The sequence below is a fragment of the Mustela nivalis genome, assembly GCF_964662115.1.
Source record: "Mustela nivalis genome assembly, chromosome: 18".
Taxonomy (NCBI): Eukaryota; Metazoa; Chordata; class Mammalia; order Carnivora; family Mustelidae; genus Mustela; species Mustela nivalis.
The window spans coordinates 44803455-44822045 of record NC_139037.1 but is presented as its reverse complement, the minus strand read 5'-3'; the positions used below and the strand labels follow the sequence as shown (position 1 = coordinate 44822045).

The 18591-nt window shown below is 51.0% G+C and overlaps 2 protein-coding genes across 7 annotated transcripts; one reads left to right on the top strand and one right to left on the bottom strand.

The window, feature by feature from the left end:
• Nucleotides 1-2160: 2160 nt before the first annotated feature.
• LOC309853148 (uncharacterized protein) lies at nt 2161-4507 on the bottom strand. Of its 2 annotated transcripts, XM_082710973.1 has the most exons (4): nt 3704-4507; nt 3331-3616; nt 3172-3246; nt 2161-3008 (listed from the first exon to the last, which is right to left on the bottom strand). In XM_082710973.1, coding segments are annotated over exons 1-4 (1032 nt in total). In that variant the 5' UTR covers nt 4373-4507; the 3' UTR covers nt 2161-3006. The 2 variants fall into 2 exon arrangements, with proteins under 2 accessions (XP_082567099.1, XP_082567098.1); XM_082710972.1 differs by having other exon boundaries at nt 2161-3246.
• On the top strand, nt 4504-17168 carry LOC309853146 (interferon lambda-4-like). 5 transcript variants are annotated; one of them, XM_082710966.1, is made up of 5 exons: nt 13936-15232; nt 15686-15757; nt 15844-15987; nt 16214-16288; nt 16452-17168. In XM_082710966.1, exons 1-5 carry the CDS (start codon nt 15065-15067, stop codon nt 16548-16550), a joined length of 558 nt encoding a protein of 185 aa, XP_082567092.1. In that variant the 5' UTR covers nt 13936-15064; the 3' UTR covers nt 16551-17168. The 5 variants fall into 5 exon arrangements, with proteins under 5 accessions (XP_082567089.1, XP_082567092.1, XP_082567091.1 ...); XM_082710965.1 differs by having other exon boundaries at nt 13936-15757; XM_082710963.1 differs by lacking the exon at nt 16452-17168 and adding an exon at nt 4504-4690 and having other exon boundaries at nt 14888-15757; nt 15844-16397.
• The last annotated feature ends 1423 nt before the right edge of the window (nt 17169-18591 follow it).

The window sequence follows — 18591 nt, the reverse complement described above, 5'->3', positions numbered from 1 at the left end:
CCTCATCATCCTCCGGAACTGGATCATCATTAAACACTTTGTCTCTTTCTTCCTCTAGATTCACTCTCTGCTCTGTCCTAGGTCTCAGAATCTGGATCACACCAACGGGGACTCCCTTCCCTTCTGTGTTCCAGATGGGGTTGGCCATAACCCCTCCCTCCCACGTCCCTTCCAGTTTGGGAATGGTAAGTTTGCAGCCATTGGCCTGGACCATCCCTTTGTTGGTTACCCTTAACCAGCCCTGTCTCTGATCATTGCTGCTTAAGTCAGTCCCTTCCCTCATTTGACTGTGACATGGGTGTGCTACAGGGATCCTGGTTGACACACAGTCACATACTCATGCCTACTCTGATCCCTAGTAAGAGGAATGGGACTCCCATGATTGGTTTTAGGTCAATCAGATTCGGCCAAGAATAACGTGGGGGAGGGGATTTGCCAAAAAGACATGAGAAATATTTTGTCGGGCTGGGAACAACTCTGTCTACTTTATCTGTTTTGGAGCTAGAACCCTGAGAGAATGGTTCCTCCTTGTTTGACAGTTTATATGTTAAAGCTTTTCTTAAAGTAATGGTACATTGATTAAGTATGGAGTCCTTACTTGTGCCAGGGACTGGCAGCTGACATGACTTAATGTTTTTAATTCCCACAATCACCTGGTGAAGAAAGATATTGGAACTATTTTATCCATTGGAAACTAAGAGTTGAAGTGACTTGCCCAAGGTCCCACAGCAACTCGGGGAGCAGACTTGAGATTCTAAGATCTCTCTGACCTCAGAGTTCATTTTAAAAAGGGGGGGGGCGCCTGGGTGGCTCAGTGGATTAAAGCCTCTGCCTTCAGCTCAGGTCATGATCTCAGGGTCCTGGGATCGAGCCCCACATCGGGCTCTTTGCTCAGCGGGGAGCCTGCTTTCTCCTGCCTCTCTGCCTACTTGTGATCTCTGTCTGTCAAATAAAAAAAATAAAATCTTAAAAAAAAAGATTTATTTATTTATTTGAAAGAGAGAGAAGGGAAGGGGCAGAGGGAGAGAGTCTTTTTTTTTTTTTAAGATTTTATTTATTTATTTGACAGACAGAGATCACAAGTAGGCAGAGGCAGACGGGGGGGGGGGGAGCAGGCTCTTCGAGGAGCAGAGAGCCCGATGTGGGGCTCTATCCTAGGACTCTGGGATCATGACCTGAGCGGAAGGCAGAGGCTTTAACCCACTGAGCCACCCACGCGCCCCAGAGGGAGAAAGTCGTAAGCAGACTCCACGCTGAGGGCTCAGAGCCCTACCTGGGGCTTGATCTCATGATTCTGAGATCACACCCTGAGTTAAACCAAGAGTCTGACGCTTAACCAGCTGAACCATCCAGGCACCCCAGAGTTCACATTTTTAACCACTACGATCATACTATCTTCTTTATCATACTGGAGACACTTCTACCTATCAGGTCGAGTACTCATTGCTTTGCATATATTATTTCGAATCCACAAAACGTATGAATACATCTCACCATCTTCTCTGCCCTGCTGAGATCTAACTCATCATCACAGCACACCTAGACTCCCTTATCCACTCCTAGGCATGCCAGTCCCCTTTCCTCTTACAAGGCCAGAATGTTAGACGCATACATTGGAACAGTGGCTTCCTTGCTCAAAAACCCTGCCGGGACTCGCTGTGTATCCTCCAGGAAATCCAAGTGCTTTGAAGATCTCACAGACGCCGTAGGACCTGGCCCTTGTCTACCTGGTTAACCTTGCTCCCGGCGTGGAGCTCTGGACGCCAGTGCTAGCCTCCTCTCTGCTCCTCCAACTGACCACCAGCTCCTTCCCCAGTCTGGAGCTCCTTGAGGATAGGGGCTGCAGCACAGTACCCCAATATATGGCAAATAATTGACAACCAGGAAACAGCATCCACGCAGAATGAGTGCGTGACTGAATGGGTGGATATTGACAAAGGCCTTTAGAAGAAAAGTATCACTAGGCTATTTTCAGATGAAGAATCTAGAAGTCAGAAAAGGCTAGTATGTTACCGAAAGTAACTTGGCAAATAAATGTCCCATCTGGGTATCAGATTCAGGTTGGCCTTCCTCCTCTTCACACCACCTCCAAATGATTGCTCCCAGCTAGTCAGTGTAACACCATTTAATAAGTGAAAATAAACAACTCAGGGGGAACAGGTGAAAACAGGTACACAGGGCATACAGACAGGAGGACACATAAATAGCAGTATCCAAAAAATATCACAACAAGGGGGAACTCTGACGTTTGTGATCCCCCAATCCCTCAAGAAATGAGACCAGCTTGGTTGGGGAGATAAAAGATTCAGATTCATAGAATCTTTTTTTTTTTTTTTTAAGTAAGTTCCACACCCAGTGTGGGGCCCAATAGAACTCATGACCCTAAGATCAAGACCTGAGCTGAGATAGTGAGAGGAGGTTTAACCCACGGAGCCACCCAGGCACCCGAAATTCCCAAATTCATAGAATCTCAAAGGAGGTGTTGAAGGTTCAGATCAGAGGTCCAGCCCCATTATGGTGAGAAGAACCCAGGACAACGGCATGAGTAAGACTGTCTCTGGGTACTTGGCAGAAGGGGGTAGGGGGTAGGGAAGCAAAAGACTGTCAGTGGCCAAAGTGGACCAAGGTTTGAAGTTTCTTCCTGAACAACCTTGTAAAGATCATAGGGCAATGCATCCCGCGGAAATATCGTTGCACCCCGGGAAAACTCAGTCTGGTCTTGCGAAAAACACCCGCCCCTCTGGCCCTCAGGGCAGGTGGGTCGAGGTCCGGCCAACGCACGCTGAGTCTCCCGAGCCTCAGTGCCCACTGGCTGAGACACCCGCCTGCTCCAGCCGGGCAGCTGAAGGCAGCCCCCCGCAGCCGACCGCCTGCAGACCCGCGGGTCCCAGGTAAAGCCGCCGCGGGGATCAGAGACAAGGCCCCGAGTTCGCCACCAGCTTCAGGTCCCACGTGAGCAGGCGCAGGAGGTTGAAGATGACGTTGGCTTCGTGGCACCGAGGCGAGTCCTGGAACCCGGGAAGGAGGCGGAGCCGGGCTGAACCAGGAATTCCCTTTCGGGCAAAGTCCCCTCCAAAGTCCCCTCACGGCTCAGAGTCGGAGCTCCCAGCCTGCCTCCACCTCCCACGGTCCTCCCTGCGGTCTAACTGCCCCACCGCCTGCTCCACTCACAGCTCTCCGTGTTGGGGGACGTCTCCTCGGTGGCCGCAGGGACTTCCTCCACGAGCCCGGCCGGACCAGCTCGAGCTGCAGGGGGGACACGAGGGCCATGGAGACGGCGAAGAAGCGAGTGTCCCGGTCACTCTGCCCGCCGCCCTCCCAGCCACAGACCAAAGCCCGGATCGGGGGACACCAACACCACGCGAATCGCGGCTGCGGAACAGACGGCCAAGCGGGTGGGCCTGGGCTGGAGGCCGGGGGCGCAGAGCGAGCTGGGAGAGCCCGAGGGGCCGGGGGCGCGAGCGGCACTCACACAGGCCCCCACGTCCCGTCGCGCGGCCGCCAGCAGCTCTAGGGTCGGGCCGGTGCCGGGGAACCGATCAGGGCTCGGCAGGCGGCTCAGCACAGCCTGGGCGTCCGCCAGGTCCCGGACCACGACGCGGAGGCGCGCGCAAGACTGCGGGGAGAGCGGACGCCAGTTAGCGAGGCCGCGCCCCCGGCCCGCGCCGTCCCCCCATCCCCCGCGATGGCTTGCCCGCCTCACCCAGGGCCGCGGACGATCCCTCCTTGGGCGGAACGAGCAGTTGCGCGGCCTCCAGCTCAGCGTCTCCTCCTCCTGCGGGACAAAGGCCGGCGTGAGGCTGGGCCTCCTCGCCAGGCCCCCGAAGCGCTGCGGCGGCGGGGATTCCTGCACGTGGAACGCGCCTGACCGGTACGGTTGTGCGGACTGTGCACGGAACCGCGCCGCTCTCGCAAGGCGCGAACGCTGGCTGAAGGCACCTCGAGACGCTTGGCCTTGCGCAGGCAGCCACTTGGCCCGACGTGGAGCCCAGCCCGCCTGCAGGGGGCGCCCTCGGGGCACTGGCCCAGAGGCGGGGTCGGTGCTCCCGCTTGCTCCGGCCGCGGCCCGCAACATCTGCTGCTCAGAATCCTGGCCTGAGATCGGAGCCGCCCTGCGGGGCGCTAGGGCGCTAGAGCGCCAGGGCCGTCGCACACCGGGATCCGCGGCTGGGGCCCGGCGGGCCCTCGGGCTCGGGGGACCGGGTGGGGACGTCTGGGCATCACTCACGTAGCGGTCCCTCAGCGCCTTGACGGCCGCCAGCGCCCTGGGATCCAGCGAGCCGTAGTGAGACAGGAGGCAGCGCCGGGGTGTCGCCACGCAGGGGTCTGCCGCCTCGATCGCGGTCACCAAGACCCACAGCGCCACGGCCATGGCGGCTCCGCCCCTCCGCCCCTCCGCCCCATCTCTGCTCCTGCAGAAAGCGACGGACGGCAGGCAAGACGCTCAGCCCCGTCTCGCACAGCGACTGATGCTCAGAGCGCGGGCGCCTAGCACAAGCGGTGGCGATGGCGGGAGAGACCAGGAGCCTGGAGACCCCCTCTCTGCGTCGGCCTCTCTGCGCTAGCCGCTCCCCTGCGGAGTGCCCTGGGTGCCTCCCTCGTGCGACAGCGGGACGGTCCTCCCACTGGCCCCGGCGTGGTGCCCACCTCCGACAGCTGTGCCTGCGCCCTCCATGGCGGCTTTATGTATGTGGCGGAGACCCGGTGAGCCATCGGGCTTTCCCTCATCATCCGGTTAAGCTTTCCGAACATCAGCGCTGGCGACAAGCCCGGCGGGATGCCTGCCATGGAGAAAAGGACTTTACCCGGGCAGGGAACTGTGCCAGCCCTGACTCTGCCCCAAAGTCTGCCACCAGTTCTTGTCTCCGTCCCATTCTGTATCCCATCCTCTTGTCATAGCCTCGGGGTCCTCATCTCCGTTGTATATATGTTACAGAACTGTATAAACGGCTGTGTAGCAATCAGCCATTGTATAGGCTTACTGTGTCCTAGACCCTGTTTTAAGAAATTCATACATAGGGCCGCCTGGGTGGGTCAGTGGGTTAAAGCCTCTGCCCTCGGCTCTGGTCATGATCCTAGCGTTCTGGGATCGAGCTCCACATCGAGCCCCACTTCGGGCTCTCTGCTCAGTGGGGAGCCTGCTTCTCTCTCTCTCTGCCTGCCTCTCTGCCTACTTGTAATCTCTGTCTGTCAAATAAATAAAATCTAAAAAAAAAAAAAATCCATACACAGGTGTCACCTTTTTGGAGAGAGATTTTATTTATTTATTTGAGATAGAGAGAGAGCATGAGTGGGAGGCAGAAGGAGAGGGAGAAGCAGGCTCCCCGCTGAGCAAGCAGTCGGATGCAGGTCTCCATCCGGGGACCCTGGGATCACGACCTGAGCGGAAGGCAGACGCTTAACCTCTCTCTCTCTCTCTCTATCTCAAATAAATGCTCTCTCTCTCTCTCTATCTCAAATAAATAAAATCTCTCTCCAAAAAGGTGACACCTGTGTATGGATTTTTTTTTTTTTAGATTTTATTTATTTGACAGAGATCATAAGTAGGCAGAGAGGCAGGCAGAGAGAGAGAGAAGCAGGCTCCCCACTGAGCAGAGTGAGCAACCCAGGCACCCCAAGGTGTTACTTTTAATTCCTCAAAAAGCACTCAGCAAAGGATGTCCTATTATTACCCCCATTTTGTAGATCGGAAAACTGAGGCACAGAAAAGTGAAGGAACTTTTCCAAGGTAGGCAGTACCTGACCGAGGCCGGATTTGAACCTACAAAATGTCCAGCCCCAAGGCTTTCTCTCTAAGCCAGTAACTGCCCCTCCATATCTGATTCAGTTTCTCCTCTCTCTCCATCTCCATTTGCCTGGTTCCATTCCTTCTTCTGCGCTCTGTAGTGGCCTCTCTTGGCTCTTGTTCCTGTTTCTGTCTCTGATTTTGTCTAGCTCCATATTTATCTCATTCCTTTTTCTAGCCATCATCCAGCCCGGGACTCCTCTGTCTGTGTCTGTCTGTCTGTCTCAACCTCCTTGCTTTAATTTAAAAATAAAATCTACTTCACCTTGGAACTACTATAAAAAAATCTACTACTTTTTCTGATAGCAATAGTAATGCCAGTTCATGGAAAATACAGAAATGCATAAAGGAGAAAAAAAAATACTTTTTTTTTCTCCCCTCAGCCTGACTCTAGACCCATGTTTCCAATGTGTAGCTCTTTGATGTCTGTTTATTTGTGCATATGTTTCCTGATTACCAAAGTAACACATTTGAAGATTCAGTCAATGCAAAAACATTTGGTGAGTTAAAGGAGGTCTTTAATTCCATTTCCTGGAGGTGATTCTTTTTAACAATTAGCAACAATTACATGTGCTGTCTCCCCCCTTGTTAAACACACACCCCCCCTTTTTTTTTTCTTTCTAGAAATCATTTCTCCTAAACTGCAACCAGGCTGTATACGGTTTGGTAGCCTGTTTTTTTTTTTTTTTTTAATGTCTTACCATTATCTCTTATTTGCATTTCTCCACATCTTTAATGCTACTGTACCAGTTAGGGTCCCAGCAGGAAACAGATGGCCCAATCAATTTAGGATAATTTGAGGTGGGTTTAATACCAGGAGAATTTACAAAGGGTTTGGGTGGTAAAGGTAAAGGTAAATGACCAGGGGCAGTGCAAGGCCTTGGGGCCCTTTATCGGGGAAGGTCTGTCCTCCTTAGGCCCAGGGGAAAGGGAAAGGGGAGGGAGTGGTTGTTTGACCTGGGAAGGAGAATCTCGTTCGCAGGATGGACAAGTGCACAAATTGTCATGACCCTGCAGGGAGGAAAGCCGGTAATTAAATATATTCTCACATCTCAGAGAATAAACACTCTCCTCTCCCTGGGCCTTCTATGAGGCTGCACCCCCACGGAGGCCAAAGGCCAGCCTCCTGGGGTCCAGAATGTGGCAGCAATGAGGGGGAGCAGTCAGTGGGAAGAGTTGGGCTGGAGGGGCAGTGGGAAACATCCCACATATAACATTATTAAGGCTTTCGTTCTAATGGGATCATTTAGTAACCGATCCCCTCCTGGTAGGCACTGAGGTTATTTCCAGGTTCTGTTAAAGCCATGGTTCTCCAGGCTGGTGGAGAGGCAGGTAGCAATTTTTTCATTCTCTTAACTGCTGAAGTTTTTAAGTTGAATAAAATTTACCTGCTCAATTTTTTTCTTTTGTGGGTTGTGCTTTCGTTGTACCGAAAGTCATACCAAATTCAATGTCCCCTAGATTTCCTCTGTGCTGTATTCTAGTAGTTTATAGTTTGCACTTTATATATTGAGATCTATGATCCACAGTGAATTACATGCGAAGTTATCACGCAAATGAGGGGCTCAGGTCATGATCCCAGGGTCCTGGGATAAACCCCTTGAATTGGGCTCCCTGTTCAGCAGGAAGTCTGCTTCTCCCTCTATCTCTACCCCTCCCCCCACTTGTGTGTGTGCTCTTTCAAATAAATAAAATAGTTGGTTACTTAACTGTCTAAGCCACACAGACACCCTGTTCTTCTTCTTCTTCTTCTTTTTTTAAAGATTCGTTTATTTATTTAAGAGAGAGAAAGTTGGGGGAGGAGCAGAGGGAGAGAATCCTCAAGCAGCCTCCTGGCTGAGCACAGGAGCCCAACCAGGACCCTGAAATCATGACTTGAGCTGAAACCAAGAGCCAGATGCTCAGCGATTGGGCCACCCAGGCTCCCCTGTTCATTGCTTTTATGCAGGAAAACCAGACTTTTGTATGTTAACCTTGTGTCCTGCAACCTTGTTATAATCATGTATTGGTTCAGGAATGTGTTTTTATTTTTTTTTTAAAGATTTTATTTTATTTTACTTTGACAGAGAGAGAGAGATCACAAGTAGGCAGAGAGGCAGGCAGAGAGAGGGGGGAAGCAGGCTCCCTGCCAAGCAGAGAGCCCCAGGACCGGGAGATCATGACCTGAGCTGAAGGCAGAGGCTTAACACACTGAGCCACCCAGGCGCCCCCAGAAATGTGTTTTTAATGCATAATATAAAATACACATGGCTATGCAGAAAACTCATTATATTGAAACCCAGTTGCCAAAACATAAAAGCAAGTTTGTAATAACTAATGCACATGCCTCATTATCAATGCATTAAGTAACAAGATACTGCAATGGGGTTTAACAACCACTATCCTTTTGAGGTGGTAATGACAGTAAATGATATGTCAAGACACGTGTTACATCTGTAGTGGACCATGAAAATATCTGATTTCTTTCAGCAACAAAGTCACAGTTTCTGCTATTACCATTGTGGTTTGTTGCTTACATTCGTAATGAAAGACATCCTAACTTTCATTAGAGAGCAGTGAAAACGAAAACGCATTTTTTTCTCATGCAAGTTCAGCCTCCCCTGAGTCCTACTGTGGGGGTGATCTGCGGACCCCAGGTTAAGCTAGACCTGCAGCAGTTAAATAGAATGAAGCAGAGCTATATGTGTTGACACGGAAGAATCTTCACAACATCCTATAGAGTGAAACGAAGTTATGTGGCTGAACAGTACCCCTGGCAGGCCACTACCTTTGTTCAGAAGAACTCACAGGTGCAAACGCAGTTCAGTGGAGAAAAATAGCCTTTTCCACCAACGGTGCTAGAGCAGTTGGACATGCACTAGCCAAACAGTGAACCTTGATGTAAACTTCACACCTAAAATAAAAGGAACTTAAAATGGACCACAGACTTAAATGTAAAATACAAAGCTAGAAGACTTTTGGGGCAGGGTCACCAAGAACACCTTTGGGATCTAAAGCTTGGCAAAGTTTTTAGGCTTGACACCAAAGGCTCGATTCGTAAGAGGACAATTGATGACCTGGACATGACTGAAAGTTTTTCCTCTGCAAGAGACCATGTTAAGTGGACGGAAAGTCAAGCTAAAGACTGGGAAGAAATATTTGCAAATCACCTACGGATCAAGGACTAGTACCTAAAGTATACAAGGAACTCTGAAAACTCAACAGTAAAAACTTAAACAGTCCAGGGGCACCTGGCTGCCTCAGTGGGAGGACTGTGCAACTCTTCATTTTGGGGTCCTGAGTTCAAGACCCATGTTGGGAGTAGAGACTACTTAAATAAATAAAACTTTAAAATAAAGTTAACAGTCCACATGGGAAATGGGCAAAAGAGACATTTCACTAAAGAATATACACAGATAGGAAATAAGCACACAAAAACCTGTTAGCCATTGACCATTAGCCAGTTGCAAATTAAAACCACAGTGAAAGAAAGAAAAAAAACCACAGTGAGATCTCATTACACAGCTATCAGTACGGCTAAACCAAAAAATAATGACAACATCAAATGCTGGTGAGGATGTAGGAGAAAGTGATCACCCACCATTGTGGTGTGAATGTAGAAATGGTACAGCCATGCTGGAGAAAAGGATTGACAAAGTTTCTTAAAAAACTCAACATGCAACCACCACATGACCTAGCAGTTGTGTTCTTGGGTATTTATCCCAGAGAAATGGGGACTTATATTCCCATAACATCTCCATGTGAATGTTTATAGCAGTTTTATTTGTAATAGTCAAAAACCGGAAACAATCCTGATGTCCTTTAACAGGTGATAGTTAAATAAACTGTAGTGTATACATACCATGGAATACCATTCAGCAATAAAAAGGAACACACTTGGGACGCCTGGGTGGCGCGGTCCGGGTAAGTGGTTGCCTTCGGCTCAGGTCATGATCCCAGGGTCCTGGGATCGAGTCCCGCATTGGGCTCCTTGCTCAGCGGAAGCATGCTTCTCTCTGACTCTGCTTGCTTGTGTTTTTTTTTCTCTCTCTCTCTCTAACAAATAAATAAATGAAATCTTTTTTGTTTTTTAAGATTTCATTCATTTATTTATTTGAGAGAGAGATCACAAGTAGGCAGAGAGGCAGGCAGGGAGAAAGGGGGAAGCAGGCTCCCCTCTGAGCAGAGAGCCTGATGTGGAACTGGATCCCAGAGCCCTGAGATCATGACCCCAGCTGAAGGCAGAGGCTTTAACCCACTGAGCCACCTGGGTGCCCCAATAAATAAAATCTTTTAAAAAAGAGGAAAGGAACACACTCCTCCCCCCACAATTTATTATTTTTTATTTCTTTTAAAAGGAACACACTCTTAAAAAAAAAAAAAAAAAGGAACACACTCTTGATACACAACTGTCTGTGTAAAGGTCCAGGGAATGATACAGGGTGCAAAGAGCCCATCACCAAAAGTTACACACCATAGGATTCCATTTATATAACACTCTTGACATGACAGAAGAACACAGGGGTGCCTGAGTGGCTCAGTCGGTAAAGCCTCTGCCTTGGGCTTGGGTCATGATCCCGGGATCCTGAGATCAAGCCCCGTGTGGGTTCCCTGCCCTGTGGGGAGCCTGCTTCTCCTTCTCCTTCTGCCTCTCCCCCACCTCTTCCTCTCTCTCTCTCTCTCTCACTCTCTCTCTCTGTAAATCTAAAATTAGGTCAAAATAAAGAAGCTTAATCAACACAATTATGCACAAATATTATATATTGTCTCGGGAGCTATATGATGTATCTCAAAATGTATAAAAAAGGTTTTCAAACATATATATCCCTAGTTGATTAATAGGGGCATATCTCTGGGGAGGGCTTGGGAACTGGGGAGATGATCCTTGGAATACTTAATCTCATCAATAATATTTTAGTTTCTGGAACAGCTGGCTCAGTCTGTGGAGCTTTCTGACTCTTGTGGGTTTGAGTTTGAGCATCACGTTGGGTGGAGAGATTACTTAAAAATAAAATCATTAAAAAATAATATTTTATTTCCTTACAAGGAGAGGGGAATTCTACTTGAGTAATTAAAAATTTAAACCAGCTCAGAGCGTCTGGCTGGCTCAGTTGGTGGAGCATGCAACTTTTGATCTCCAGTTCATGAGTTCAGGCCCCACATTGGGTATAGAGATCACTTGAAAATAAAATCTTAAAAAAAATTAAAACCAACTTATTGGTTATGGGGGAAATGCTAGCTCATTGATTCCTTAATTCCTGGTAGGATGAAAACATTTTGAGAGCTTTTTAAGAAGTAGAACCTGTTGATTTGACCTCTAGACCTGCAGATATGGCTGCATAAAATGCTGAGTTTGCCCTCTGCTGAAAATCTCTATTAACCAGATCTTTTTTCCAGCCTGTACTGGGCCCACAGACACTGCATCTGTGAGTCTCCCCTGCCCTCTGGCTTATGGTTGGGTTTAGGCAACAGGACGTGCTAGCAGGAGATTGAAAGGAGGAGGTGAGCAAGGCTGGGGTATTTATTCTCTGTCCTCCTGATGCCCTCCCTGCAGGGCTGAGGTCTGACAGTGGCTGCATTTCTGTTCCTCTACCTATAGTCTTGCTATGGTGACCCCAGCTTTCCACGTTACTAGCCACTGGATGCAATGCCATCCCTTGTTGCTTCCCTTAACCCGCCCACTTTGGCCCAGATTACACATTTGGGTAGGTCATCTGCTTCCTGTATATTTCAATTTTTTTTGAGTTTTTTGCACTTGGACTTTTATTGTGAAAACTGTAGCCCTGCATGCTGTTGTCAGTAATAATACAGAGAGGGGCGCCTGGGTGGCTCAGTCAATTAAGTGTCTGCCTTCAGCTCAGGTCATGATCCTAGGGTCCTGGGATTGAGTCTGGCAATGGGCTTCCTGCTCAGTAGGGAATCTGCTTCTCCCTCTGCCTCTGTCTCTCCTCCCTGCTTGTGTGTTCTCTCTCTCTCTTTCAAGTAAATAAATAAATAAAATTAAAAAAAAAAACAACAAAAAACAAAAACCTTTCTATTAGGTTGGTATCCATCTTAGCCCACTAGGCTGCTTTAATCAAATACTACAGAGTAGGGGATTCATGAACGACAGAATTTATTTCTCACAGTGCTGGAGACTGGGAAGTCCAAGATCAGGTGCCTGCATGGTCACATGAGGACCCTCTTCCAGGAGGCAAAGTTCTCACAGGGTGGAAGGGAGCTTGGGAGCTCTGTGGGATTGCTTTCAAAAGAGGACTAGCCTGGTTCATGACTTCCTCACCTCTCAAAAGGGCCACCAACCAGTACCATCATCTTTGTTGATTAGGATTTTGACATCTACATTTAAGGGGACAAATATTCAACAGTATTAAATGTACTTTTTACCGTACATCATTTGAGCTCAATAGCCCGCATTGCGGGGCTCAGAGCTGATTTACTGATTGTCAAGAAATGACATTTGCTACATCTCCGTGTCCTATCCCACCGCATTCCACTCTTCCTGCCGTCACCAACTTTACTTGTAGTCCTTCAGCCTTTGAAGGCATGTGCCAGCCTTTTAGACCTAAAGTGTATGTCGGTTCAGAACACCTTTGCTGGCCAGTAACCAAAACCCCAACTCAAGCTGATTGGAGCACTGGACAATTTATAGACTCATAGAACCAGAACTCCAGAGTTTAGGTGATGTTTGATCCTGGAGGACATCACAAGCCTCCCAGTTTTGTTTTGTTTTCTCTTTCGGGTCTCCCTTTCACAGGTGGGAAGGCTGTTTACCCTTACAAACTTCTAGAGGAGTGCCAGCAGCTGGCCTGGCTTTACACTTCCTTCTTCAGTGGGTAGAAGACAGCTTCTTTCCCCAAGATGTCCGAGACTGAGATTTATTCTGATTGGACTGGCTTAAGTCACATGTCCCTAACCAACCTAATCACTGGAGCCAGGGAGAAAACTGAGGCAAATGGCGGCAGCCAGGTCACATTCTCCATCCCAGAGATGGGGGAGGGAGGGATGCACATCCTCTTCCCAAAACCATCTGACTCTCCAACTGAAATGGGGGATGCCAGGATGGGTGCAGGAGAAGTAATGGAAGCTTGGAAAGTATGCTGCATGGGTTCCTCAAGGGGTCCTTTCTAGAATTTCCCTCAGCCATTTTGATGTTTCTTTTTTCTTTTTCATCTTTTTCTTTTTTTTCCACTTTTGGATTAGCGTATTTCACTGCTACTGTCAAAGTGCAGAATTTTTTTTTTTAAATCAAGAAGATCTAAGACCTTGTTTCCTTTCTCCCACCCTCTCCTCTAAAAAACAAAAACAAAAAAAACCCATGATTTTCTTGCTGTATTTTCCTCTCTGCAAATGCAAACCAGGACTCGATGCAGGAGGGCTGAGTGGAATTGGTCACGTGACCCCTTCTTCCATTTCTTTCAAACCCCAAGGGCACAGGCTCAGGAGACGAGGTGTGGGTGGTGGATAAAAGGCAAAATTCAAGCAGCTAGAGAGGGCTGCCTAGCGTGGGGTCCTTGGCAAGCTGGGGCCAAGGGGGCCAGTTCTCCATCCCCTCGGGTATGGTGGGGCCCCACAGGGCATAGGCCAAGGCGGGGGAGGGGGGTTCCCTTGGAAAGCATGGACTCTCACCCTCTCGGGGTGGCCCATGGCCACCACCTGGTGCTGCGGGCTGCCACCTGGGCCGCCCCCAGGTGGGCGGACAGACGCACACACCATAGCCCAATGTCAGCCCATTTTGATGTTTCTTAAAACATCCATGCCTTTGGGGGGCCTGGGTGTCTCAGTGGGTTAAGTATCTGCCCCTTGATTTCTGCTCAGGTCATGATCTCAGGGTCATGAGACCAAGCCCAACCTGGGTTCTGCACTCAGCCCCAAATCTGCTTGCTATCCTCTCCCTCTCCTCCTCTCCCCCTCTGCACTTCCCCCACAGTGTTGGTGCTCTCTTAAAAAAAAAAAAAAAAGGCAAAACAAAAACCTCTATGCCTTTGAATTAAACTTCCGCTGAAAAAACAAAGTAATTTTCTCATAATGCTGATTAAGACCTACATCTGAAAAAGTCACGACTTGCCTGTAATTATCAGCATTCATTAATGAATTTAATTATAATCAGTTAGATGGGGTCTCATGGTTGAACTTGCTGAAAATATACCTGAACTATTCTGTAGATGGGCAGGTCAGTCTCTATGCACGAGGGAAGGTAGAACACCACTGACAGTAACACGGTTGGGTGGGGGGGTCCCAAAGCCACATCTAGGAGCTGTGTGAGCTTGGGCAGGACCCGTAGCCTCTCTGTATCTCAGTTTCCTCATTGTCAAAATATCAGCTAACAAGAGGACCTATGTCGAAATGCTGCTGAGGAGAGTAAAGCAGTAAGCACAAGAGTAGAGTTCCAAGTGGGGTCTGGCAGATGGGAAGTGTTCAGTACAATTCAGCTAATGATGACTATTAACCGTGATTGAAAAACTCATGTCTGACCCTCCGCTCTTCAACAGCAAACTCACATTTAAAATCAGTACAGGAATGCCTATCATTTAATAGCCGACTCAGGAAGGAATGAGGAAAAGCCAGAGAGAACACAGAGGGGAGTTTTCAGAGTGAGAGAGAAAGATAAACCAAGAAAGACAGGAATGGAAGGACAAGAGCCTGCATCTGGAGCACTAAACGCCCACAGTGTGAACTCCGCCCTAGGGCAGGCACTTGAGTGGGGACGCCTGCCACTCCTGTCGTTGGGAAGGGAAGAAGTGGTCTGTTTTCAGGTCATTCTTAGAGTGCAGAAGAAAGACCAAGGCAGGCGGAAAAGACAAACAGCTGTCCAGAAGACAAACAGGAGCAGTTGGCTCAGGATAAAGTGTTGGGGCAGAGTCAGGGCTGGCACGGTACCCCGCGTGAGTAAAGTCCTCGTCCCATGGCAGGCATCCCACCCGGCCTGCTGCCAGCGCTGACGTTCGGAAAGCTTAGCGGGATGATGAGGGAAAGCCCGATGCCTCACCGGGTCTCCGCCGCACACATAAAGCCGCCATGGAGGGCGCAGGCACCGCTGTCGGAGGTGGGCACCACGCCGGGGGCCAGTGGGAGGACCGTCCCGCTGCCGCACCAGGGAGGCACCCAGGGCACTCCGCAGGGGAGCCGGCGAGCGCAGAGAGGCCAACTTAGAGAGGGGGTCTCCGGGCTCCTGGTCTCTCCCGCCACCGCCACCGCGTGTGCTAGGCGCCCGCGCTCTGATCATCAGTCGGTGTGCGAGGCCCAGCAGGACAGGGGCTGGGCGTCTTGCCTACCGTCCGTCGCTTTCTGCAGGAGCCAGAGATGGGGCGGAGGGGTGGAGCCGCCATGGCCGTGGCGCTGTGGGTCTTGGTGACCGCGATCGAGGTGGCGGACCCCTGCGTGGCGACACCCCGGCGCTGCCTCCTGTCCCACTACCGCTCCCTGGATCCCAGGGCGCTGGCGGCCGTCAAGGCGCTGAGGGACCGCTACGTGAGTGATGCCCAGACGTCCCCACCCGGTCCCCCGAGCCCGAGGGCCCGCCGGGCCCCAGCCGCGGATCCCGGTGTGCGACGGCCCTGGCGCTCTAGCGCCCTAGCGCCCCGCAGGGCGGCTCCGATCTCAGGCCAGGATTCTGAGCAGCAGATGTTGCGGGCCGCGGCCGGAGCAAGCGGGAGCACCGACCCCGCCTCTGGGCCAGTGCCCCGAGGGCGCCCCCTGCAGGCCGGCTGGGCTCCACGTCGGGCCAAGTGGCTGCCTGCGCAAGGCCAAGCGTCTCGAGGTGCCTTCAGCCAGCGTTCGCGCCTTGCGAGAGCGGCGCGGTTCCGTGCACAGTCCGCACAACCGTACGGGTCAGGCGCGTTCCACGTGCAGGAATCCCCGCCGCCGCAGCGCTTCGGGGGCCTGGCGAGGAGGCCCAGCCTCACGCCGGCCCTTGTCCCGCAGGAGGAGGAGACGCTGAGCTGGAGGCCGCGCAACTGCTCGTTCCGCCCAAGGAGGGATCGTCCGCGGCCCTGGGTGAGGCGGGCAAGCTGTCGCGGGGGATGGGGGACGGCGCGGGCCGGGGGCGCGGCCTCGCTAACTGGCGTCCGCTCTCCCCGCAGTCTTGCGCGCGCCTCCGCGTCGTGGTCCGGGACCTGGCGGACGCCCAGGCTGTGCTGAGCCGCCTGCCGAGCCCTGATCGGTTCCCCGGCACCGGCCCGACCCTAGAGCTGCTGGCGGCCGCGCGACGGGACGTGGGGGCCTGCGTGAGTGCCGCTCGCGCCCCCGGCCCCTCGGGCTCTCCCAGCTCGCTCTGCGCCCCCGGCCTCCAGCCCAGGCCCACCCGCTTGGCCGTCTGTTCCGCAGCCACGATTCGCGTGGTGTCGGTGTTCCCCGATCCGGGCTTTGGTCTGTGGCTGGGAGGGCGGCGGGCAGAGTGGCCGGGACACTCGCTTCTTCGCCGTCTCCATGGCCCTCGTGTCCCCCCTGCAGCTCGAGCTGGTCCGGCCGGGCTCGTGGAGGAAGTCCCTGCGGCCACCGAGGAGACGTCCCCCAACACGGAGAGCTGTGAGTGGAGCAGGCGGTGGGGCAGTTAGACCGCAGGGAGGACCGTGGGAGGTGGAGGCAGGCTGGGAGCTCCGACTCTGAGCCGTGAGGGGACTTTGGAGGGGACTTTGCCCGAAAGGGAATTCCTGGTTCAGCCCGGCTCCGCCTCCTTCCCGGGTTCCAGGACTCGCCTCGGTGCCACGAAGCCAACGTCATCTTCAACCTCCTGCGCCTGCTCACGTGGGACCTGAAGCTGGTGGCGAACTCGGGGCCTTGTCTCTGATCCCCGCGGCGGCTTTACCTGGGACCCGCGGGTCTGCAGGCGGTCGGCTGCGGGGGGCTGCCTTCAGCTGCCCGGCTGGAGCAGGCGGGTGTCTCAGCCAGTGGGCACTGAGGCTCGGGAGACTCAGCGTGCGTTGGCCGGACCTCGACCCACCTGCCCTGAGGGCCAGAGGGGCGGGTGTTTTTCGCAAAACCAGACCGAGAGGAGTTGTCACCATGGTCCTCCAGGCTCCTGGTATGGCTGGAAGAGGCGATCGATCGTGGAGTCTGCCTTGGTCACTCAGCCCCCCACCCCACCACGTACTAGCGACCAGTTTCTCCTTCTGTGGTTACCAGAACCCCAGAGGTCCTCTTCCAGGACACGTCCCACCCCCTATTTGGATCTTCAGCTACCACTTCGAGATTGTATTAATTTGTGATTCTTGAATCTCCCCAGTGGGGAGGCCCCATACATTCCCTGAGGGGCTTGGTAGGGAAAGGTCCTAAAGTTCTTAAGTTATTGTAGTTTTTGGATTCTGTTACTTATGGGTGTTTTGTATTTGCAAAATTCCTGTGTTTATGTGCCATTCTGTCTGCTGGTGTTAATGTATTGTCAGTTATTAAACATTATTGCATTTTCGTTGGTTGTTTCCCCTGTGACCATTTTGGGGTGTACTGTTCAGTAAAAATGCTGAGCCAAGAAGATCAGGTAACTTGAATTTCAGTTCTGACCTTGCCATTTAATTATGGAGTAACTCCAGGCAAATTCCTTTTCTCTGAGCCTTGGTTTTCTCATCTATACAATGACATTATTATACTGTCCTTGCAAGTGAGTAATGTACATTGAAATAGTATTTATAAAGCTTCCAGGTGAGGTCATAGTGTGGTCTTAATAAGTGGTCTCCATTAAAGAACCACATACACATAAGTGCACAAACAATTGTACTTTTTTTTTTCTTTTTAACTTGTCCAGATTTGTGGGCTGACAATCTTTGTTGCTAACTACAAGCCTCATTCTCAAGGTCACACGACTATGAGGGTAAGAGCCAGGCCTGAGCCCCGGACCCTTTAGTTCCAGGATCTGGAAGTGCTCTTAACCACCCCACTGAACTGCCCTTGTAAGAAAAACAAGTATGAAGTTTAGGAATTTTGAGATAAAATGTCAGTTTTCCGAATTCATGGTTGAGATGCAAGGTCTTCTCCCCTGATGGAAGGCCCCTGCAATTGACAGAAATTAACCAGTGCACTGAAAGTTGAGTTGGGTACATCCCTGCCCTTGGTTTTGAAACATTTTTATATGTCACACCTCAACGATTTTTCCCAGCTGAGGACTTCTCTCTACCCTGTCTCTGGAGTTATGAATGAGGGAAAGTCAAGTGTCAAAAGGACTCAACTCCTTCTCTCCCCAAAAATTCATCACCTCCAGGTCCAGAGGATCTAACAACACAAAGGTCAGAGACTATAGTGGATACCATCTAGGTGCAAGACAAAATTCATTATCATCCAGTCCTCATCAGTTACTTGCTGTGTCACCTTGGGCAGGTCTCTTAACCTCTCTGAGTCCCTGCAGGTTACTTCTTACTTATAAGACAAAGCCCAGTATGTGATTGGTGTTAATGTAGGTATTCAATTCTACATTGTGGCAAAACCTCTGTGACCAGGTGAGACATGTAAGTGCTCAACAGAATGGGGGTGTCTCTGTTTTCCTTTTGCACGACTGTTGCCTTTACCCACAAGGCTCCTCCCACGGATCTTCACATAGCTCCCTTCCCCATTTCCTTTAGGACTTTGCTCAGACGTCATTTTCTTGGGCCACCTCATGAATACAAACTCCCTCCTGCTCTCTGCTCTCATCTCTGCATGATCTCCCCCCCACCCACTTTCTGTTTCCTAACATAATACATACCATGTGCTCTCCAATCCCCCCACCCACAATACTGTCTGTTACTCCTCTCTAGTAATGAACTCTGTGAAGGATTGTTTTATGTATGTTTCTTTGTTTTCTGTGCTCAATTCCTGGCACTTTGGACAGTATCTGGGACTCAATAAGTACTCGGTGCATA